General features: G+C 35.2%; 1 protein-coding gene across 3 annotated transcripts in view; it reads left to right on the forward strand.

Annotated features, from left to right (window-relative positions):
• The window catches only part of PIK3CB (phosphatidylinositol-4,5-bisphosphate 3-kinase catalytic subunit beta), an 81693-nt gene that overhangs the window by 13911 nt on the left and 43190 nt on the right, over positions 1–24592 (forward strand). For 2 of the 3 annotated variants that reach the window (XM_034439461.3, XM_060683038.2), the window contains 8 exons: positions 8921–9032; positions 13039–13123; positions 13481–13664; positions 14524–14749; positions 16178–16401; positions 20717–20899; positions 22003–22164; positions 23310–23396. In XM_034439461.3, coding sequence (XP_034295352.1) covers positions 13512–13664; positions 14524–14749; positions 16178–16401; positions 20717–20899; positions 22003–22164; positions 23310–23396 — 1035 coding nt within the window. In that variant the 5' untranslated portion in view covers positions 8921–9032; positions 13039–13123; positions 13481–13511. Of the gene's footprint in view, positions 1–4873; positions 4957–8920; positions 9033–13038; positions 13124–13480; positions 13665–14523; positions 14750–16177; positions 16402–20716; positions 20900–22002; positions 22165–23309; positions 23397–24592 lie in introns of all 3 variants that reach the window. The other variant, XM_034439462.3, reaches the window with a different exon arrangement.

The following is a 24592-nucleotide window of genomic DNA, read 5'->3' on the forward strand; positions in this document are numbered from 1 at the left end:
TTCATTCAGGATTCATACAGAGAGAAAAAAATGGAAGAGAAGTCTTCAGCAGCCCCCACCCCCTATTTAGCGACTATAGCTTCAGAGACAAACATTCCAGAATGCAGAGGCCACTCCAGAGATGTCCCACCTGTCAGTAGCTGCAAGATGATTGGCAGAATGAATACAGTAGGACTTCCCTTGGTGCTTTCAGTGACTGACCAGGTCCCTATTAGCAAAGATTGCTTTTTGGACATTTTGAAGCCCTTTTTTAAAAAAAAACCTAAGATGAAAGTAATTCATCTTCATCATCATTACCACCATCACAGCAAGAATAATAATGTGAACAGTTAAAACAGTAAAAAATATCAAGACAAAAAATAAGAAAGCAGAAAAGTATCCAGGAAAGAGGTTGGGCCGCTAGGAATTCAAGGGATACACTAGAAGAGGCTTGCACACAATTTGTAGAGGGAAGGGGCCTTGTTGATAAATTTATAGTTGTGGGCCACAAGAGAACAGCTGATCAGCTATTCAGTGGTTGTGTGGCAGCAACAATGGAACTGCTGGTAGCAATGAGCCTAGAGGCATTCAGCAGCTTATCTTTTGGGATGTCAACATCAGAAGATTCCCTGTGGTAATATTTGGTGGTAGTGGATTTATCAAGTTCTCAATGTGGGTAGACTGCATATTGTGCAGGCGTGTTTGAGAAGTATATTGAAACTGTTTCTCCTCCCTTCTTCATTTCTGCCCTTTCGGATACTGTACATTCTGCCACCGCCTACCTCTGCTACTCCAAGCTGGCCTTTGCTGTCTTCTTCGCATTGCTGAGGCACACCCAGTCAAATCAGCTGGTGGCTTTTTGTGAGGACCAAGCAGCTGCCTCAGCCAGGCATGCCTCATCAGCAGTGGAAGCAAGGAGACACTTGGGGTCAGTAGGGATAGGAGTGGCAGGGTACAGATGGCCCAAAGGGCAGATATAGAATATAGACAAGTGTTGGCAGGTCAGGAAAAATGTGAGGTCCTTGCCTAATGATGGTAACTGATACTATGAGGAATCCTGTTGCTAAGTGATGAAGTCATGTGATGTTTTGCCTAATAATTGCTTCACTTGACAATAGAAATTCAGTCCTAATCAAAGCTATTAAACTAGGACTACTTGTAGATATATTTGGTTTATTTCCTAAATTGTTCCCAAATAAGTGAATTTCCTTGTTATATACCCTGTTTCCCTGAAAATAAGACATCCTCTGATAATAAGCCCAATCGGGCTTTTGAGTGCATGCGCTATAATAAGCCTCTCCCCCTCTGAAAATAAGCCCTCCCCGAAAATATCTAAACACAGAGCTGGAAATCAGGTAAGACGGTAAGAGGGCCCCATCTTGCTCCATGTGTCCAAAAACAATAAGACCTCCCCGAAAATAAGGCCAAGCGCTTATTTCGGGGTTCAAAAAAATATAAAACGGCCTTATTTTCGGGGAAACATGGTATTACCCAGCATATTATAAAGCTTACAACTTTCCTTCAGTTTTTTGATTCCCTGGTAATCCTTTCCATATTTTCTTTTCAAAAAGAGGCAATGTTAAGGAGCAATGTATTCCAGTTAAAAGGTTTACTGTACTAATCAAGCCTTGATTATACGAATTAATAGAAAAAGGGCAGCTAACAAAATGTGTGTTGCTCTAAGAAAACATTTTACAATAATCATTACAGCTAGATTGTGTTGTGATCAACTCAAATTATTCAGTTACAAGGTGCATCTTTGCTCAAGCTGTTGATGTAGCTTTCCTTTCCTTCCTTTGGTGCTCATCCACATTTGTTCCAATTGTGTTTTGCTGCCCCTCACCAAATGAAGCAGTCTGTCCCCACTTGAGCAAAAATTGCAAGCATTCTAGAAAATTCTATGTTAATGCCAGACCACAAGGCTCTAGCATCTTGTTTTTTCCTTTATATATTTCAATAAACATGTCTTAAAACAATAGATTTCAGAAGCAGGTTGTAAGAAATGTGAATTTTTCAATCATCTATGGACATGTAGAGAAATCCCACAATCTCTAGGTTCTGTCAGAGGGCATGTGCAATTTGAATATACTGTCACTTCATGATAAAACAAAACGTTGCAATATTTCTATAATTTCTTTGTTTTTGCTAAGGATTTTCCTCATAGACATTAGAGCATGTTTTATACTTATAGCTCAACTTTTCCCAGTTAAATATTTCACACATATTATGAGGGTGTTGTGAAATAGAGTCATATCTAGAAAGCAGTACACAGTTTCCGTGACTGTTCTGGAGACTGATGCAGCAAGAGAATCTGTTCTACAATTTCTTACTCTGTACACTCAAGCACAATGGTTGCTGTAAACTTTTCTGAAATGAGTAGTTTTTGCTTTAGCAAAGCAATTTAGATTATTGGAGGTGAACTGCTTTGTTTCACTGAAGTGGAACAGACAACCTGAAGTAATGAATTGATTTAGGAGAAGTTTCTGTTGCAGAAAGCTTACTATAGCTTGGACTTCTCCCCTAATATCTCCAGTGTATGCTGAGATGTTTTAGCATCAATGGCTTTTATGTGGGTAATCCCACGGCACTTTGTGAGGCCACTCACCCTGGAGTCCCCTTGAATGTGCCCTAAAATTCTTTCAGACTGGCTTCTGTGTTGACCACTGCAAGGTTGTCTACAGCAGATGATGAAGGTAGCCAGTGTGGAAGTATTTCAGCATTCACTAAGAGATTTCTAGAGTGGTGTATGATAAGGAGTCATTATTGGGGGCACAAAAGATATCATACCACAAGTAAACAAGATACTTTGCCCTACCTCTCCTGCGCGAGCTGCACTGGCTCCCGGTGGTCTTCCAGGTGCACTTCAAGGTTTTGGTTACCACCTTTAGAGTGCTCCATGGCTTAGGGCCTGGCTATTTATGGGACCGCCTGCTGCCGCAAACGGCCTCCCACCGGCCGGTACGCTCTCACAGAGAGGGACTCCTCCGGGTGCTGTCGGCCAAACAATGTCGGCCAGCGGCCCCCAGGGGGACAGCCTTCTCTGTGGGGGCACCTACTATCTGGAACGAGCTCTCCCTGGAGATACGGAGGATCCCGGATCTACACACCTTCCACCGCGCTCTCAAGACCTTTTTATTTCACCAGGCTGGTCTGGCCTAATCTCTCCCATTCCCTTTTTAATGTAAATTTTAATGTAAATTTTAATTTGTTCTTTACCTGAATTTGTCTTGGGCTAAATTGATTTAATTCGATTTTACTTCTGCTCTTAAACATAAATTTATGTGTTTTATCTTGTGCCTGTTCACCGCCCTGAGTCCTTCGGGAGTAGGGCGGTATATAAATCAAATAAAATGAAAAAAATAAAATGAAAATGAACAAGTTTATATTACTTTTCCACATATGCCTTGAATGATTGTGAGGTTTTCTCGGCTGTGGTTTCCTCTCCCAATGGAATTGGAATGACCTATTCATAAAATATTGTGAGAATAGTGATTGTTTTAATAAGAATATTCAAGTTGAAGGTCGGTTAGATACATGATACTACATTGTTTGGGGGGGGGGGCATTTCTATTTAAATTATAAACAATGTTGAATGTTTGGAAAGCTATAGATGAAAATTCAGTAAATATTAAACACTGAAAAATATTCAAATGCAATATGTAAAAAAAATAGGTTGAACAGCATAATAACGGGATCCAATCTTTCTTTTGCTTTCAGGTATTTTGAAGTAAGTCTGTTCTGCATCTGTAGAATAAGATTTTCTTCTGCCTTAATTATGAATATGTGTATAAAATAATTCAAGAGCACACTCAAGATATATAGGTCTTTCTATGCCTACACACACACACGCACACATATACATAACCAGAAATTTGAAGAAGAAGCAGAAATGGTTATTTCTGTTCACCATATGAGCTCTTTGCAAATTATCTGGCTATTTATATGAATTGCTGCATGTGTTGGACCAACAAATTAATATATTTGTATGACCATTTGATTCTCAACATAAAAAAGAAGTTAAAGCTATTCCAAATCTGTTAGTATCTTACTTAAATGCATGTTTTAACTCGTGCAGGAAAGGAATGGGGAACTAAAGAAATTAGGTTACCCACAGACTATTTCAAAATGTTAACAGAAGCAAAGCATCAGGAAATTAAGGCTGCATGAAAGTTCTTGCAGAGAATTGAAACTTTTTACATTCTGAAAACATGATTAAGATTAATATTTTTTGCTGAATTTTGCTGTGGGTTAAGATCTTCAACTAGTGCTAAGCTCATTTAAATAGGGCTTCTAATCTAGCTAGCCAGAAATTGTTAGATTGTTAGATTAACAATATTAGATTTTTATCCTGCCTGCAACACTTATGGCATATACTGTAGAATGGAGCCACAAGTCCCCAAACTTCAGCATATTGTAATGCTCTCCCTTCAGCTTCTCACTCAAGATAAGTAATAAAGATAGATCTTACATCCTGAATTCTGTGACTCTGTGTAAATTGCATGTGTCATATATGTTCTTCAGTACTTGTTCTGTAGAATTCTTTCAGAGCACTCTCTGATCTCTGATTTACCAGGCTGCTAGTTCACACATATCAGTCTTAGGTTTTTATATTACTTCTGTATGTGTATCATCTGTCATACTTATTATTTCCACCTGTGGTGATCAGAACTGATCACCAGTAAGAGCAGATAAATCAAAAATTCTATCCATATATTTGTATTTTTGCTCATTATTTTGTAATTTAGCCTTTTGGTTTTTATTGCTTTATTTTTACATATATTAACATACATACCATTTTAAATAATTTTTTGATATAATACAAAATATCAGAAACATTTCCTGTGCTGATGTTTGACTGTGTTATATAATTCAACATGGGCTATTTTCAAAACAGATACATCTCTGAATGTACCCAGCTTTTTCAGTGAAGGAAGCACATTAGAAGCTCTGTCATTGTTGAAAGCATTGAGGAATCTGGTAAGAAAATATCTCTGAAAGGATGAGCCAAGGGGTTGTACAGTGTCTAATTACGTCATAAAATGCTTTATGGTAATTTTTATGTTATAAAATATTTTATAAAATCTGCCAGATTTCAGCATCATACATTCTGAATTTTATACGCATTCTGTAGGTTAGCACATATGAAGAACCTAATCAAAAATTGTTGTTCTATGATGCACCATTTTGCCCTTTTAAAGGTTATGGGTGGTAGAGTTTTAGAATATCTAAATTATATTTTTATGTCCTTATGAAATGTATCTCTTAAGATATTTTAATTACATAGTTTAAGATTCTTGCAGTTTTCATTTCAGATTCTAATTTTAATTAGGCATTGAGTTCTTCATAAGCTGTATTAAACATTAGCAAAGCATGTGGAAACTAGTGATACAGCTTTTGTTTAGTTTAGCTGTCTATTTACCATTTGCCTATTGGATTTATTTTCATGGCATTGTTTTGTAAGGGAGGATAGAGATTACATTGCTTATTTTTGGGCAGAGTTGTTGTCTATGAGGTTAATCTACTGGATTACAGCAAAAACTATTTGTAAAAGTTTCACTACACTAATCTGAAGGGAATTATATCAGCTTTTTGGCCCCATGTACGGTATTGGAAATACATTGTTAGATTATAGCAAAGTTTGCATGTTGTCCTGCAGAGCAATTGTCATCATAACATCATAGTTGATTAAGGCCTTACCTACACTGCTGTTTTGCCTTTGAGAAGGTATCGGGTAATAAAACAAAACACATTTATAAATGCAGAGGTGATTCTTCCTTTGAACTTGGAATAAGTTCAATTAGCTTATACAGAGAAAAATATTTCAATACTAAACCAAGCATAATTTTGCACATACAAGCATGCAAGTACATACAGTAGTAATAGAGAAAACAATAACAACAAAAATTTCCAAATTAACATAAAGAATAAAATATTTTCAAGGCAGGCATTATTGACCGTTCTCACTCATAGCCCCTGTGTTGAACCCATGATTCAGAAGAGTTAAAACATTACTTATTTTAATAGTTGCAATTGAAAGTAGGATGTAAGTGTTCCATACTTTTTTCTGCAGCCTTTAGTTAATCAGTAAACTTCTGTTGTTAGGTTGTTTTCATGAGGATTCTTGATCTGTACAGTAATCTAGATGTAAGTGAAACTGAGTAATTATTATTGGCAAATAGCTTCAAGTAATACAAAATAGGCTTTGTAATATGTTATTCCTAATATTAGGCTTGTTGATAATGTAGTAAACCCAGATCATTACAGAATTACAGCAGAACAAGCAATGCATGTACAAATTCTTAAAAATTTCATCACTGCTCCTAAAAGAGTAGAGACATAGCTTTTCTTCCTGTATAAGTTTGTTCTATAATTGCCAGCCAGTAAAAAGTGCTAACTTGTTATTTTGTACATATATGATTCATATTGTTGTAGTAAGACATTAGCTGGACTAGTCGCAATCGCCTTTAATCCAAAGCAAGTACATTAAGGCAAATTACAATTTCTTCCTAAAATTGTGAAGGCTTTGCCAAGATAAAATAGTTTTATTAATACGTTTTAAGAGAAGGATCAATTCCTACATCTCTTGGTATAGTCTATGTTCTACTTCCGAACTTTCAGGCAACAATAGGTGGATGAAAGAATTAAAGAAGTACCACTGGAGAAGCACAGCATTTGAATCTTGCAGTTGTTCACATTGTTTAATGTTACAGACATGGTTTCTAGATTAGTGATAGACATCCATTTATTTTCAGATGTATAGCCTGCCAGATCCATAACTCAGGGGTTTTGATAAAACAAAGTACAGGTAGTCCTTGATTTATAACAGTTCATTTAGCAATCATTCAAAGTTACAATGTCACTGAGAAAAGTGACTTTTGACCATTTTCCCCATTTACGACCGTTGCAGGATCCCCATGGCAACATGATCAGACTTTGTATGCTTGGCAACTGGTTCATATTTTTGATGGTTGCAATGTCCTAGGGTCATTGTGACCTTCTGACAAAGTAATTGGGGAAGCCAGATTCACTTAACAACTATGTTACTAACTTAACATCTGCAGTGATTCACTTAACAACCATAGTAAGAAAGGTCATAAAATGGGGCAAAACTCACTTAACAAATGTTGTGTTTAGCAACATAAATATTGGGTTCAATTGTGGTCATATCTCAAGGGCTACCTGTAACTTTAAAAAAAAAAATTTTAGATCATTGTTTACCAGTTTAGACACTCTTGAGATATTTGCATGTGTGTATATAGAATTGCCAGCAAAATGGGTATTGCTTAGAACTCTGGAAGTTGAAATATCAAATATCTGAAAAGTTGGGAAGGTTAATTCCAAAACAAACCCAGTTTTGCTATTGTTTATTTAGCACAATATTTATTATGTGACAAGTTGGGTGTTTCAGAATTCAAGGTGTCAGCAGTTTTGAAGCAAACAAGAAGATTCAGTATGGTTTCAGTCCTTTGTATCTGTCAGAACAAATCATCTTCCAAGATGGTGCTCGAAGTGCTGAATTTATCAATGCTGGAGATTTTGCTGGCTTTACTGCAACACATTGGAAGAAAACAAAGCAGGGACATTTACTTATTTGTTAGATTTATGTTCCGTTTGACCTTCAGGAGGTTGAGGCAGTGTTGATAGCATTCCATCCTCCATCTTTCCCATATAAAACCGTGTGAATTGGTCGGACTGAGTGAATTATGTTACTGACCAAAAATTATCACAGAAGTAATTATCTTTGGCTGAGGGTGAGCTCCAACATGGATGTCATGATCTGTTTGATGATTCAGATTTTGAACTGGAGGAACAATTCACATTCAAGTTCACAAGTTCTGAACTTGAACTCTCAGGAAAAAGTTGGTTCTCTAGAATCTAGCAGACTACCTGACCTACCATCTTAGTCATATACAAAGAAAGATCAAGTTGAGTAGAACAGAGGCATTTAGTGAGGCTCCTCAAAAGAAAAAGGCATGTCTCAGGGAAAAATAGGCATCCCTGTGTCATTCCTGTGTTACTGAGATTTATAGCTCCTATAAAGAATTCTGGTCAAAGTCCGACCTCCTGCACTCGTAATTGATGGTACAGAACTGTAAGTTTCCCTTAGCCATTATATCATATTGGCTCTCATTTCTGGATGGATGTGGGAAGACAGATCTGGGAAGACAGCAGTAGGTTGTTTTGGCATAGTAGTAGATGACCTGGCATTTCATGACTTTCTTTATGGATAGTGGTACAGTGGTTAGAATGCAGTACTGCTGGCTATTTCTGCTTACTGCCGGCTGCCAGTTTGGCAGTTTGATTCTCACGTGCTCAAGGTTGACTCAGCCTTCCATCCTTCTGAGGTTGGTAAAATGAGGACCCAGAATGTTGGGGGCAATATGCTGACTCTATAAACCACACCAAGCATCGTGAAGCGGTATATAAGTCTAAGTGCTATTGCTATAGTTGGCAAATCAAAGTGTTGCTTTCCTTTTCTAGTCCTTTTCAGTGTAGACTTATTATAAAGTTTTTAAAAAGTTATATCTTATACTTCCAAGGAAATAAAGAAACCAAATTGAAAGCTGGAAAAAAATAGTGATGAAGATAATACCTTTTAATTCCATGTTTATGTCCCTGTTTCTTCCTTTTAAATTCCTTCCTATATTGTTTCAAGAACTCAAGAAAGTAGGATAGAAAAATTACCAACATCTCTGTAAAACAGATTAAGTTCAGGACTTTCAATTGCCATGTGGTCTAATAAGAATTTTTTTCCCCCAGAGAATATTATGTACTAGGAGATGTTAGTTCATATGGTATTATAATATGAAATATACATTGTGTACATTTGCAAATTGCAATTAATTGGAAATGAGCATAGAGCTAATATATTTCATGATTTAACTACCTTCTGTTCAGACATGCCATTTTACTTTTCTTCTTCTTCTTCTTTTTGGAACAGTTCTGTCATCCAGTGCATCTTTCCAAGAAAACTAAGAGAAAAGATGGTTTGCACAAATAAGCTTAAGTGGCCAGAATTACTTTGAATGAATTCTGAACAGAAAAGTAACAATGTAAGTTATTTTTATTGTTAAAGTAACAATTCCATAAGCATACTATATGTACAAAGGAGAGAATTTTGATTGGTTTTTCTCAGCATTTTTAAAATATATTTTTATACCACCTTTATTATTTTTATAATTAATTCAAGGTGGCAAACATTCTTAAATACTCTTTCCTCCTCCTATTTTTCACATGACAACAATGCTAGGAGATGAATTAGGCTAAGCATGAGTGACTGACCCAAAGTCATCCAGCTAGCTTGCATGCCTAAGGCAGAATTAGAACTCACACTTTCCTGGTTTCTAGCCTAGTTCATTAACCACTATCTAGATCAATATGTGGAAATTCTAATACAATGGACTTTTCACACCACTGTAATTCTTTTTTTCTGTTTTTTAAATCTCATCTTGAGAAACATCATTTAAAACATCATTTGTCAAGAAATCCATAGGCCTATGGAAAAAATCAAAAATGTTACTCAAGTCTACTGCAGAACTTTGTTTAAAATTATTTATAAAAATCACCATTGTATAGATTGGAAAACTGTTTTGCTAATCTTACAAGAACAAAGGGTGAAAGCCAACATCATATAATAACTAAAACACATGACTTGGATATTAATAATGAATGAAATATCTGTGGCTCTTTTTGTAATATAAAAATCAGAGTTCTTGGCTCATAATGACAATTGGTTTATTGTTGAAGTGCTGCATTTTTGCACACTGCACCTAATTTTTATGTAAATAAAATTGGCAAACCACGCAAATTGAAATAAGGGTTTAAATCCACCTACTGAGTGTAACTAGATGGTGGCCACATACAGTTTAACAATGATCCTTTATTTGATGAAAACTGTCATGAGCAGGGAAATAGTTTTGGTAGAATTATATTGTCACTAACATTGAAACAATCCACTCAAAAAAAAGGATTAAGCACTCCCTCCATTTCTGCTCCAGTCAAAACATATACTTCATGTAGCTACATTTCTTTCTAATTCAATGGCAGGCCTTACCATGATGGAAAAATCAGTCTATCCCTTTGTTTTTACTACTATATTTGGGAATATGATATATTAATGCTTATTAACTGTGATTAATAATAGTAATCATGTATTTCCCAATTATCCTGCCCCACCCATTTTGGTGGGGATGGTCTTCCTGGGAGGAATGAGCAAAGAATATTAAAGGTGTGTGCCAAGATACCGTATTTTCCGGCACATAAGACGACTTTTTAACACATGAAAATCTTCTCAAAAGTCGGGGGTCGTCTTATGCGCCCGGTGTCGTTCTCCTGTAACCAGGCAGACCAGCCCAAAAGGCTCTGATGAGCCTTAAATGGCTCTGGCGATCCAAGCTCTGACGATCCCAGTTGAGTTGCCTGCTAATGAGGCAACTCAGCTTGGATCGCCAGAGCCATGTAAAAGGAAAAAAGTTTTCCCCCTCCAGCTTGCTTACCTTAGCTGCTAGTCACAACGCTTGTCTGAATCCATTCCATCAGCAAGCAACTCCCTGCCTGCAATCAAGCAGGCAGGGAGTTGTGGACTTCAACACCCAGAATTCCTCAGCCAGCAAAACAAGGCTGGCTGAGGAATTCTGGGAGTTGAAGTCTACAAGTCTTAAAGTTGCCAAGGTTGGAGACCCCTGTTCTATTGGGTAAGTTTTTTTTCCCCTTTGGGAGCTTTAAAAAAAATAGTTAATTGGGGTTTGTTTTAGTTGTTCTTTTTTAGATCTAGCCATTTAAAGTTTAGGAAGTTTTAAATTTAGCTTTCATATAAAAATTAAAATAAAATAAAATAATATTTGTGCAGTTCTGAGATTTAGTGTGTTTCTGTAGTGTTTCACTCTAACTACACAAACACACAAAATCTCACAAAGCTGTATGTGGAATTTTGTGTGTGTAAAGTGTGAAAGTTGGGTTTTTGGGCTTTTTGTGGCTGTGTGAGGTTCCTGCTTGTTGCAGGGCCATTTTGGGTCTAGCACAGCTGCTTTTACATTGTGGGTGAGCCAGGTGTGTTGTGTTGTGTGTGTGTAAAGTGTGAAAGTTGTTTTTTTGGGCTTTTTGTGGCTGTGTGAGGTTCCTGCTTGTTGTGGGGCCATTTTGGGTTTAGCACAGCTGCTTTTACATTGTGGGTGAGCCAGTTGATGTTTTTTAATTTTTATTTGGTGTGCGTTGGAAGAGGGGTAGTCTTATACAGCGAGTATAGCCCAAACCCTATATTTTAACAGGAAAAGTCGGGGGTTGTCTTATACACCCAGTCGTCTTATACGCCGGAAAATATGGTACATAATTCATAGCTAAGGCATGAAGGTCTCATCTAAAGCAAACAGCACATACGGTATAATGGACAACAGCAATACAAGAAGATGTTCAAGTAACTGATCTCTTAGATAACAAAAAAGGCATAATTTTCATACAGCAAGGGACAAGCAATATACTGTATTTTACAAAAAAAATCCCTCCTTATTGGATAGTTAAGATAAAATGATTAAGGATGATGGGCCCTTAGGCTGCATGGCACTCAGCATACACAGAGGAAGAGCTAAAATGTTTTGAAGTTCTAATGATGTTTATGATATGGCTAGATTTCATGGCATATGGCTTCTGACCTTACCATACAAGAAAAGAAAATCTGAAGCCCCAAAGACAGAATTACAATTGGCACATGGAACGTAAGAACCATGAATGTTAAAAAGCTCAACACAGTGAAAGATAAAACAAATTGGTTAAACTTTGGCATCTCGGGCATTAGTGAATTGAAATAGACTGGAACTGTGCACTTTCAGAAGATCATACTATTTGCTAAGTAATAGTAAAGATTTACTATTTAAGAGCTGTGGTGGCACAGTGGTTAGAATGCAGTACTGCAGGCTACTTCTGTTGACTGCTAACTGCCGGCTGCCTGCAGTTTCACAGTTCAAATCTCACCAGGCTCAAAGTTGACTCAGCCTTCCATCCTTCCAAGGTTGGTAAAATGAGGGCCCAGATTGTTGGGGGTAATATGCTGACTCTAAAAACTCTTTAGAGAGTGCTGTAAAGTACTGTGAAGCTGTATATAAGTCCAAATGCTATTGCTAATGCTATTGCTACTATTAGGACATGAAAAATTAGGAAAAAGCGGTGTTGCTTTCACAGTCAGGAAAAATGTAGCAGTTGGTACTTGTCATCCGCAGGTCATCCACTTCATTCCTCGTCATACATATCACCTCTTTGAGGGTCATCATTTACTTCTTTTTTTTTTTTAGCCCAGGGACATGCAGAAATCACATCAACCCAGTCATCCTCATAAATAACCTGCATTTGGTGGTGAATTTCAGTTCGGGAGACTTCTTTGACACTGAAAATCCAATTGTAGAATGTTATTCAAATTACACTGAGTTATCACAGGCTTCTATTTTACAAAGAATAGCTACACACACTTTTTCACCCACAGGAACTTACTACAAAATGAAATGAAAGAACAGATGCTAAAGAACATGTCAGAGCTTTTGGACTATCAGTAGTGACATCTGTTGGTGGCTTGTAGCATTGGAAACATTACTTTTAAATCAACCCTCATATTGCAGTAACACTCTGCATAGTGAACTACAGTTTACTGGCAGTTTGAACATAATAATAAACGATGTGTCCTGTTTCTTTCATCTGTGTGCATGTTAGCTATTCTAAAAACATTATATCATTTTTTTTACAGCTAATGAGAAGCTATATTTAATGTGAACCTTACCATGCTTACTGTTAATAGGATAATTAGAAAGCTAACCAACAACAGCTTAAAAGGAAAAAGTGAACAAAGGCAAAAGCTTTCAATTTTTATTTTATTTATTTATTTATCAAATTTATATAGCCATCTATGGCACTGAAGGCAATTCTGGATGCCACATAAAAATGGATTCCAATTGTTGATAAAAATAGCTTCATAAAAATGGAATGCTAATGTTATATATAATATTAAAATGTGATAAGATTTTGCTGACATTTATATCTTTATATTTACACTAAATACTTAATTTGTCTTGATAGCTGGACTCCTTGGATACAGTGGCTGCATATGAACATAATATTAAGCTAGTGGCAATGCCTGGCTGACTTTATCAGGATTTAAAAGGTAAGCAGGGGCAGGCCTGGTTAGTTTGAATGGGGAACCTCCAAGGAATACCAGGACTTTAGTCTAAGCTGAAAAATCAAAAAGATTCTCATAAGAAGACAATAGTAGATCTCTTCTGTACATCTACATTTCTGTGAAGTCCCTGGCTCAAATGGAGACATTAGTGCAGCATCTTCTTAGCATATTGTATGTGCTTGTGGTTGTGTATTCAACAGCAGTTGAGCACATCTCAAGGGCACCTTTAACTAGAATTTGACTTGTAATTCTGTAGATTTTTGTTCCATCTTTTTCAAGCTAATCTGAGGGACGGGAAAAAAAATCTCAGCTTGCTCGATCTTTATTTTTTATTTTTTTTAGGTCCATGTGGTGATGATATTTAAATTCTATAATGCCTCCTGCCATGGCAGATATCTTGGACATCTGGGCAATAGATTCACACATAGCAGCTGATAGCTCAATCTCTGTGGATTGCCTGCTTCCCACTGGAATTTATATTAGTCTAGATGTTCCTCGTGATGCCACTATTTGTCATATCAAACAGGTAAAATGCTGCTTAGATAGTCATATATTTTAATTGAAACATATTTTATTAGTATTTTTACTTAGTATTTTTACTAAGTGAGATTCTTAATATGAATTACTAAGATGCGTTTAAGAGCAGATGTCCTATGGGAGCACAATTCAGTTATTTTCGTGAAACATCCAGCTCCTCATAGAAAAGGAGCAATATAATAAAAAAATAATATTTTGAACAGAAAATTATCCCACTGCATTCCTTAGAGAAGATTCAAGAGGTGCTGTTCTGAACCCTCTGGATCTTTAGGAGCATATCTGCTCAGCCAACTCTTTCTTCCATTAGCTAAATAATAAATGTGGGAGATCTCTGTTTGGTACTGAAGATGGCCAAGCACTTTTATTCCATTTTTAGGAAATAAATCTAATGATTGATTAATAGAGATTATACATTTGGCGTGGAATTGATTTTTGCTTTAATAATTACCCAACCTAGTTCAATAGTTTGACAAACTTACCAAAGAGATCACAAAAGAACCAACTTGGAGAAAAGAGGTCTTCCTTAGAACTTTCTGTTTAAATATAAATAAGATTTTATAAGTATCCCTTTTGTTACTGAAAGGCTGTTCTAGAATACTCATTGTAGTATAATGAACTAGTTTTCTCTTAAGCTCAACATACCAACACACTGAAATCTGATACATTTGTTGTTCTTTGAAGGCTTGAGTCGGCTGGATTTGATTTAAGGATGTTTGTTTATGCTGGAGTTTGAGCTTGCAAGAGTAGGAAAAGAACACCAATTAATGCTAAATGTAAATTGAAAAGGAATTTACTTTCCAGTGAATCAACTGGAGCATTATGTTACCACAATTTGGTCTTATTTGCAGCTATTATGGAAGCAAGCACACAGTTACCCTCTATTTCATCTTCTTCTGGAGATTGATTCCTATATGTTCTCCTGTGTGAACCAAACAGCAGTACGTGAGGAACTGGAAGATGAAACCCGAAGACTCTGTGATATTAGACCATTTCTTCCTGTTCTCCAGTTAATTACAAGAAGCTGTGACCCAGGAGAAAAGTTAGACTCTAAAATAGGTGTTCTCATAGGAAAAGGTAAATGTCAATGTTCTTGTTTTGGGGATAAAGCACTATAGGCACATTAACTTGAGGTAAATTAAAACAAGATAATGATATTTTTATTTTACACTAGACAACCCATGACCTGTTGGGTCATCCTTTTAGGGATATTTCCTTACCTAAATGGAAAAACAGAATGACCACTGGTGGGCAAAACAACAGTGGGAGCAGGAGTGATTTCCAACTTCCTGTGGGTTTCCCCATTGCTTTTGCTTGTGGGAAGCCGGCAAGGAGTATAGAAAACTACTTCTCCTTCTCCTTGGCTGGATTGCAGAACTGCAATCACTTTGTCACTTTGCTGAGGGGATAAATAGACTCATGGACCATGAGGAAAACTGCACTCCCCTCCCTATCCCAGCATGTTCCAAAGGTTCCCTCCCTCCATGAAGAAGAGGATATAGCCATCAATCACCAGTACTCTTTAGATAGTCCTACCTCACCAGCAGGCATCTGAGTTGTTCCCTCACCGTCCATCGCCATTAAGAGATTACAGATTTCAACTTCAGATTCAAAGCATCCAATTGCTGGTCATTTCTCAATCTTTGCTGTCAACCTATTGAGTATAGGGAGCCAGAGGGAGGGCGGAGTTACAACTGTCCCATCTTTCCTTATAATGCAATGGATTTCTGGAAAGTATTGTCAAATGTATAATATTTTATTTATTTATTGCTGAGAGCTGCATTAAGAAGTCCAGAAACTTGGAAAATTTGGAGAACAGACATGTTCAAACTTGCATAATAGTTTGAGAATTCTGAACTGGGTCAATTTAAACAATATTGTCCAACTTCTTTAGCTCTCCTTTCCTCCATCTTGTTGTACTTTATACATGAACACCCTCTCTTCATTTAGCAACTACAATTCATTCCTTAAATTGGAAGTAAAATGGTTGCTAAGAGAACAGATAAAGATGCTGTGAAGATCACTGGTTTCTACTGTCCCATTTCAGTAAACTGTTGTACAGCTGTGCCAGCATTATTCTCATTTCGCATGCATTGTGGTCAGATGCACAAAATTTAGTACGTGCATTAATCAGAAAATGATTTTTTAAAATTACCACTGTATTTGCAAATGGTAATTAACCAAGATAGCCTGTAAACAAGGCATTGTTTTAGACAGAAGTGTAAAATGTACAGATTGTATATTTTTTAAAAAATAATTTTATCCTACAAATGATTAAATATGCATTAAAATTAACCTTTCAGTATAAAGAAAATAGTGTAATTCTATAGTTATTAAAAGCTTTACCCTTTAAGCTTCATGGATTGTAAAAGACCCTTAGTATGTAGGTGTCATAAATGTTCCTATATTAAATGGACTTTAATGATTATAATAGTAAGTAGGTACAGTAAAATATATCTAGTTTTAATGCCGCTGTTGTTTTTTTAACACACAAAAAAAATCCAGGCCTCCATGAATTTGATGCCCTACAGGACCCAGAAATCAAAGAATTTCGGATTAAGATGCGACAAATTAGTGAAGAGAAAATGCAGTCACTGATGGGATTATCTTCGATGAATTGGTTAAAGCACACATATCCACCAGAATTAGAACCAGCAATCCAGGACAACTTCCAGGATAAACTTTATGGTGGCAATATTGTTGTGGCTATCCATTATGAGAACTGTCAGGTGGGGTTCTTAATCTTATTTTCAAACTTTTCTCTCCTTTAAATAATTTTCACTAAATGTGAAGGATTTGATGGGCATTCTGTATATTTCTGAAAGAGTGGTCCCTTTATTGTATTTTTTAGAACCAAGAACAGTTTTAAGATCTAATCTATGCTGATATGGCATAGCAGTTGATTGAGAACAAACATGAAAATTCTATGAATGAGTGTAACTGTACATTTATGTATTTTACATATTGTAAGCTGTCCAGAGTCTTTTTTTAAAATATTGGATGGCATCAATACCTAACAAATTAAATTACATGAATGATTTTGGATCCCACTCCTTTCATATCCTTGTTTTTAAACCAAAACACTATTTTCTGATACCTTCTGAATTAACTGTTAAATTTCACATATTAAAGTGGAACACGGCTTTAAGCATTGCAACTTGAATTATGAAATTACAGTAATTTCTGAATGTCTGTGAATCAATGACATCTTATGGCATTTTAAAAAGTGACTAATGTAGGCGGCATAGGAGACCTTAATTTCATTCTCAAAAAATCGAAGTGCTTATATCTGATTGTTGTGCTCCTGTTGAAGATTGTTTCTTTCAGTTCGAGACTTGTCCATTCATATTAAGATAGCTGCAGTTGATGTCCTTTCCAGTTAAAACAGCAATTTCAAAATAAAAGATAGCATACATGTGCGACTTACATAGTTACTAACAAAAATTGTTTTGTTTCTATATGCATAAGAGTAAAAACAGATATAATAGTGGTCTGAAAGTAAAATTATGTTATTTTTTCTGAGTTCTTAAGATTAATCAATATATTGATTATGAACCTGCTTGAATCTTACATGCTTGTCATTTTCTTTACAAACAAAAATCTGGGGCATAGAGAAATAAATTTAGCTAAGGGCATATTAACTCTTTCTTGCCATGTGTTTCCTGGTTCAAAATTTCCATGTCAGTTGATATTTGCAGGAATTTTAGTTTAAGAGGAATTTATCAACTGGGAAAATAGCTTTTTTGGAAAAAAAATCAATTCCATCTCTTATAGCAATCTTATTAATATTTATGTTAGATTTTCTTCATTAATGTATAATACTAAACTGATTGTAGAGCTTTATAGAAACAGGTGATTCCTGTGAAATAACAATTATATAGCTATATAGCTGATGACTTTATTTTTGAATATTTGCTATTTGAAGTTTCTGCACTTTGGCAGAAACTTCAGAGAACATAACAGTTTGAGACAAATACATTTTGAAATTAAGAAAATATTGAATGGATTTTGACTGACTTCTTTATTATAGCTATGATACTCCATCATGAGGTTTGGCTGGTTACCAAAAAGCTGATTCATAAATAAAGTCCCAGACAAAAAATAATAATAATAAAACCAAATGAAATGAAAACTGAGCTATGATTTACATTTGTCAATAATTGCTTTTGAATCCTTACATTTTTTCTGGAGTGAAAGCTCCATATGTCTTTATAAAAGCATTTTGTGAATGTGGAATAGACACTGCTAGGAGGATTCTTAACAGGGAAAACATTTTTCTTGCTTTATTTCAGTTGTATAGTGTTGATATATATGTGCCAATTTTGAAGTGTCTGTAAGAATCAACATTTGAACTCTGAAATACCTTTAAAAAATTTAAAAATTACTTTTCACAAAAGGTTTTAAAATACTAAAACACAAAGTTTTTGTTTAATTTCAGTTTTTTCTCTGTAGAATCAATCTTTGTTTACTCTTATTCTTATTTGCAATGTAATAACCCTATATTAATTATTGCATAGGATTTATATATAATAATGCAATGATATGCATAGAACTAGAATATAATATTTTTACACATCGCTGTGTTTAATAAGTAATACCTTTTCTTTCTATTATAAGGCAGTTTCTTTGAATTTTATTGGCTTTCTTTTTAAACTTTTAGAGTCATTTGTTATAAAAATGTGATACATATTCCTTGCTGCAATCAGTATAAACATCTATATCTAGATAATTTTATTTTAATTCTCTGAGTGGTTTTTATTAAAGGACAAATATAAACTAATTTAATATATTTTAAAAGAAAAGGACTTAGTGATGTTTATAACTTGGAAGATTCTTAATGAGGTTATAAAAAGATTAATCTGAAAGTACTATGGAATCAAAGGAGGCAATGCAATAATTACCTGAAATTCTCATTTATTTATTTTTCTAGAACAACATTTATTTCATAATTTTATTTGCTAATTTCGTTAGTAGATTGTGGGAATGCAATAGATATATTTTGAATTTAGCAGAGTAGTTACTGACTGTATTGTTAAAGACACACTTAATTCGATATATAGATGATTTCAATCTATCTATATTCAAAGAGAACTTAAAGACACTCTTCATCAAACTGGAATGAATACCAAATGACGTGCCATAAGATTCATTTCATGGGCTCTCTACTCTTCAATATTTCCCCTAATGATTTGGAAGAACAAAGGAAGAAGAACTTATAATATAATACAGCAATGAATGAAATACATAATACCTTAGAAGATAAAAATAAAATTCAGATTAGTCTTGGGTTGTTTGGGAAATGGGCTGAAAATATTAGTAAAATTTAACATGGGCAAATGTAAAGTTCTTCACAAAAATCAAATACACAGGCACAACAGGGCAAAGAACAGGCTTAGTAAAAAGATATTGAAGTGATAATTGAGTTCATAATGTAGTCAGCAGTGTAAAACAGGTGCTACAAATGGAAACTTAGTTTATTGATTAAAAGACCAGATCAAATTTAAAAAATAGAGCATATTGAAATATGTAAAAATATTGGGTGAAATAATTGTATAAGATCATTACCTTGGCAGTTGATTCCAATCTGCTCTAGTCAGATGGCTTTAGCTATCAAGTTTGGCAGTTTTTCTTACCGCTATATATCTGTACTTTGTAGGAGGTAAGATCATCTGTTGATGGGGTCCTAAGGGGCTGTCCTATCAATTAATGATTTTAACATCCTTGCTTTAGCTAAAGGGCGTAGTTGGCAGTCAAAGAGGATATGACTGATGTACTTGATTTGTGGTGCACCACATGTACATATCTTTTCTGAATAAGGAACTTGATGAAATTGCCCCTGTTCTACCATAGAAACCAGGAACTCAAAGTTGATTAAAGCTGCTTTGTCAGGCACAGTTAGATATTTTTCTAGTTGTTCTGGGTCAGTCATTTTAAGAATTTGATGTTAGCAATTTGAACACTAATATCCAGGACCTTTTGTTTGAACTTGTTTTTGCTTGGTAGCTATCTAGGATTAAATATGAAAATAAAAATCTATGGCCTTGGTAAAGTTATCTAGCCATGTGACAGGGACATGCTAGATTGTTCAACAAGACACCTTTTTGGTAGTCTATCCTGGTCCATTGAAAATATCTTCCATCAGTAGTTAAAAGCTCAAATTGTGGTAAAGCTGTAGAAGGATTGGATGTTTATTTCAGGATTTACTGCAGAAGCTGGAATGCTTTTGTTTACACAATGGATCTTAGAAAGCAGATGTGAGTTTGTTCAAGTAATGATGACTGTGATAGGCCCATGGTTCTGGGCCATAAGTCATTACAGATGTTACTTTAGTTCTGCCATGTTCTTAGTTGATTAGACCCTACCTTTATTGTTATATTCAGTTTTAGACACCATTCCAAGGAGTCCAACAAACTGAAATAGATTCAGAGAAGGACAATGAGAATGAACAGAAATTAACATCCTTTTTTCAATAATTTTAGTAAGAATTATACATGAAAAGAAATTAAAGTCTTCTGGACTTTACCATCTTACCATGGGAAGAGAAGATTTAGAGGATAGATAAGTTATCAGATAGCATTCATCAAAAATTTGAAGGGATATCAAAGAGAAGGTCAATTCCTTTTTGAATCCATTCTTGTAGAGACTACTCAAACCATCTTTCTGAGATGCTTTTAATTTAAATTCCTGAATTGAGCAGGTTGTAGGTATAAGTAGTATTGTCTATCTCTATGATTTACTAATTTTATAAAACAAAGGAACAAATAAGAGTTTTATATACAGTATGAGTTTTCTATATGGTATGGGAGCCTTTATGAGTTAAAAACATTCCTACAATACCTCTAGTTATCAGTGATTTTACTTGTCAGATAAATTATGTCAATCAAAAGTAATTTTGTTGAAAAATATTTATAAATCTAAATCATTCTTCTATCAGTTATATAGTGTCTTTCTCATTTAACACAAAAGATACCTTAAAATAATTATAATTTCATAAACAAATTCCTTTTAATGCTTGATAATAATAAATTCTGTTTTTCTTAATAGGATGTATTTAGTTTTCAAGTGTCTCCTAATATTAACCCTATTAAGTTGAATGAATTGGCAATTCGGAAATGGTTGACTATCCATGGAAAAGAAGATGAAGAAGTTGATCCTTATGATTATGTGTTACAAGTTAATGGAAGACTGGAATATGTTTTTGGAGATCATCCATTAATTCAATACCAGGTAGCATTTTCACAAAATAATATACCAATTTGGAACTTGGAAAAACAAATCATATATAAAATATTGATTTAAATTGTGAATAATATTCTTAATTTTTTTCTTTTTAATATTAACTTATTTGGTAATGGTAGTACACATGGACTTAAAGAGAGAAAGAATTTCATATAAAAGATTATGAGAACTTTGTTGTCGTATTAATAAGAAATACTGTATATAGTACTATACATATCCCAATCAACATTTTAAAAACTTAAATCTGTAGAGTTGGAAGCAAATTATTTAGTTACAATTTGGATGTGTTGCTTAATTGGTAATAAAAGTATAATCTTCTTCCAACTTACTCTTATTTTCTGAAGTTCTTTGGCCTTAATTATATTTTAATATATGGGAATATATACTGTGTTTTTGACTGTATACTTGCATACTCATTTCAGAAAATGAGCAAAATAAAAAAAATATACAGAACTGGAATGGGCTAATAATATTAGCATTAATAATTCATTAAATTTATGTGCCATTAATATGGTTTAATAATAATGATTATCAAAATACTGAATGCCATAACAAAAAATCTTAAATGGCACCTAGAAAATCAGCGCAGTGACACAATTTCTATCTGTCAATTGAAAAAGGCCACACTGCTTAGATCCACATACCATATATAGCATGCCTATACATTATGACATCCTTGGGAAGAACTTGATATATATAAAGGCCAACCCCAACTAAAGAACTGACAAGTGTGGCTTCATATTGTCATGAACAAATAATAATAATTTATTAACATTACATAAATATAATAAAAATATTATTGAATTTATATGCTGCCTGGCTCCCAGCAACTCTGGGCAGCTAAATGTGATTTTAATTTACTTAAAATACAGTGTGTATAGTTGACATATAAATTAACATTTTCTTAAGATTATTAAGTGCAGTTAATTAAATTATCTATATTTAATAATTCCCTGTTTCCATTACAACTTTTACAGGAGCTACAGAACTCACATTGTGTCCTCTTGAAGGAGCACAAACTGCCCTTGGAACTCTGCATTTCCTGTTTGAAAAGCTCCATGTAATTTTGAACTTACAATTTTCTTTTTCAGTATATCCATTGTTGTGTAATAAACAGAGCTCTTCCTCAGCTGACACTTATTGAATGCAGCACAATTAAAACAATGTATGAACAGGAAATGATCGCTATAGAAGTAGCAGTAAATCGAAAATCAAACAATCTTCCTCTTCCTCTACCACCCAAAAAATCACGTGTGAGTTTTCATGCATATATATATGGATGTTACTATTTTGGGGGAGGGGACTATTAATGCTTTAGACCTGAGGGGAGAAATTTATTCAGAGAACCCTGACTGCTATCCAGAGATTTTCAAACTGCAGTGTCTTAAAATGATAAAATATATTTATCCTTCATGAAAAAAACTAAATCATGAATAATAAGTGACCACAAAACTACTTCAGTTGTCATAGTTTTGAGATGGCTACACCCATGGTAGCCCACTGTAGACTTGTTCAGATAAAGAAGGCGGGAGTTTTGGCAGAGATTCCAGTTTGTCTGAACAAACCTGATCATTTTTTTTTAAATGAAATGTCCCCAACCCACAATGTGAGAACTTTTGCAGTAAACAGAATTTATGACTTCAGTTTAATGTTTCTGTTCTAATCTGCTGAAATGTTATTTACAAAAGAGAAATGATTCTGAAAAGAATCCTAACAGGTAGTTTTGCATTTTCTCCTGTTATTGAATTGGAGGGATTAATGCCAGACTGGGCTCACTGGGATAAATAATCTCTGATTTGGGTTTATTGTCTGCAAATTTTCTGCAGTTACTCAGGGCTTCCAAAGTGGATTGTCCTTTTCTTACCTGGAACTTTATCCAGTGTTGGACAGGCACAGTGGTGGGTTTCAATATTTTTTACTATCGGTTCTGTGGGTGTGGCTTGGTGGGCATGGCATGGCTTGGTGGGTGTGGCTTGGTGGCTTGGCAAGGGACGGATACTGTAAAATCTCCATTCCCACCCCACTCCATGGGAAGGATACTGTAAAATCTCCATTCCCTCCCCAATCCAGGGGAAGGTTACTGCAAAATCCCCATTTCCTCCGATCAGCTGGGACCTGGGAGGTAGAGAATAGATAGGGGCGAGGCCAATCAGAATTTTTACTACCAGTTCTCCGAACTACTCAAAATTTCCGCTACTGGTTCCCCAGAACTGGTCAGAACCTGCTGAAACCCATCTCTGGACAGGCACTTCCATTGTATCCAAAACCACTCCTACCAGATGCTCTGCAAAGTAGAATTGTACTACTGGTATACTGATTTTGAAATGTGTATGTACAGTATATATGTATTGCTTAAAGAGAATGAAAATCACCCAGTGCTGTTTTCTTTCTACCACAGTTGACTCAAAGTGTCTGGGAGATTGGCCACCCTTTCAAAATTTTGCTAGTAAATGGTAGTAAATTGAATACAGAAGAAACTGCCAAAGTAAGTAACTGTTTTCCAATACAAGAGATACATTATCTGTTCATCCCAGTACATTTTGTATATTATGATCATACTTGAGTTATTATTTAATTTATGAGCAAAGCTATCAGATATAAGTTTATATAACTTACGTTATTTGATATTTAATGTTCCATTTGCTCAGTTTACAAACTATGGACAATTCAAATTGAGTCATACATAAACATTCTTTTCTGTGGTAAGTAAAAAAGGAAATGAACCATTATTTCCTATGAAACTAAAATAAAATCTTTTTAAAATACATTGTTTTAGTGTTAAATGCCATTAGCGTGTTTAGTAGTTAGAGATGAATTATTTTGAACAATTTAAATAGAATGGTGCCCAAGTACAACATACAAATGTTTTCTTATATTTAACTACCACAGAGCCATAGAGGATGTATTTTATTGTTTGCTTATTGATTTCTGCTCAATTTGAGTAGTTTTATAATGCAGTTACTTTTTAATTCATTCTTGTGCTCCTTAGTCTCTCAGTGGCTTTCAGTAGTGTTCACCATAGTATCTTTCTGAGATAGCTCTGAGGGCAAGGGATTGGGGACACCATTCCAGAGTGGTACTTTTCCTTTCGCCAGGGCTGGTTCCAATAGGTGCTGGTTGCAGAGACGGATGTTCTCTGGGCCTGTCCTTGTGGAATGCGTTAGGGTTCTTCTCTTTTCTACCTCCTTTTCAACATCTACATGAAAGCAGTCGGTGATGAGAACCTAGTTATATCTTTTGATTCCTAGGTCAGCAAAGTGAGGCTCCTGAAGTTCTGTCTCAGTGTCTCTAGATTCTGTAGGTTTGGCTAAGGAGGGACCATCCCCAGCTCATCCGATCAAGACCAATTGGTTGTGACTTTGTGGGCCACTAAGAAGTAGGGATATTTCATTTCTGACCTTGAATGGGGTTGCCTTTCCCACTTCAAGGGTGCTGTGCATTCTGGACTCACAGCTGGAGTTGCTGGACTCACCGCTCCTGCTTTATGAGCACAAATGTCAGAGAGAGTTCAAGGATGTCTAAGAAGGAAGTATTGGTATCATCACAATCCCAACAGTGGTCATCAACAAACGCAGTCATGCCATCTCAGTTCTATAATCAGGCCCAAATCCTGATTGAAAAGGATTCAGATAATCTGTTTCTTCCAGGCCCCTCAGGAGTTGTAAGCCAACCATTTACTCA

Source organism: Pantherophis guttatus, chromosome 6 (genome assembly GCF_059756535.1).
Source record: "Pantherophis guttatus breed Tessera chromosome 6, ASM5975653v1, whole genome shotgun sequence".
Classification (NCBI taxonomy): Eukaryota; Metazoa; Chordata; class Lepidosauria; order Squamata; family Colubridae; genus Pantherophis; species Pantherophis guttatus.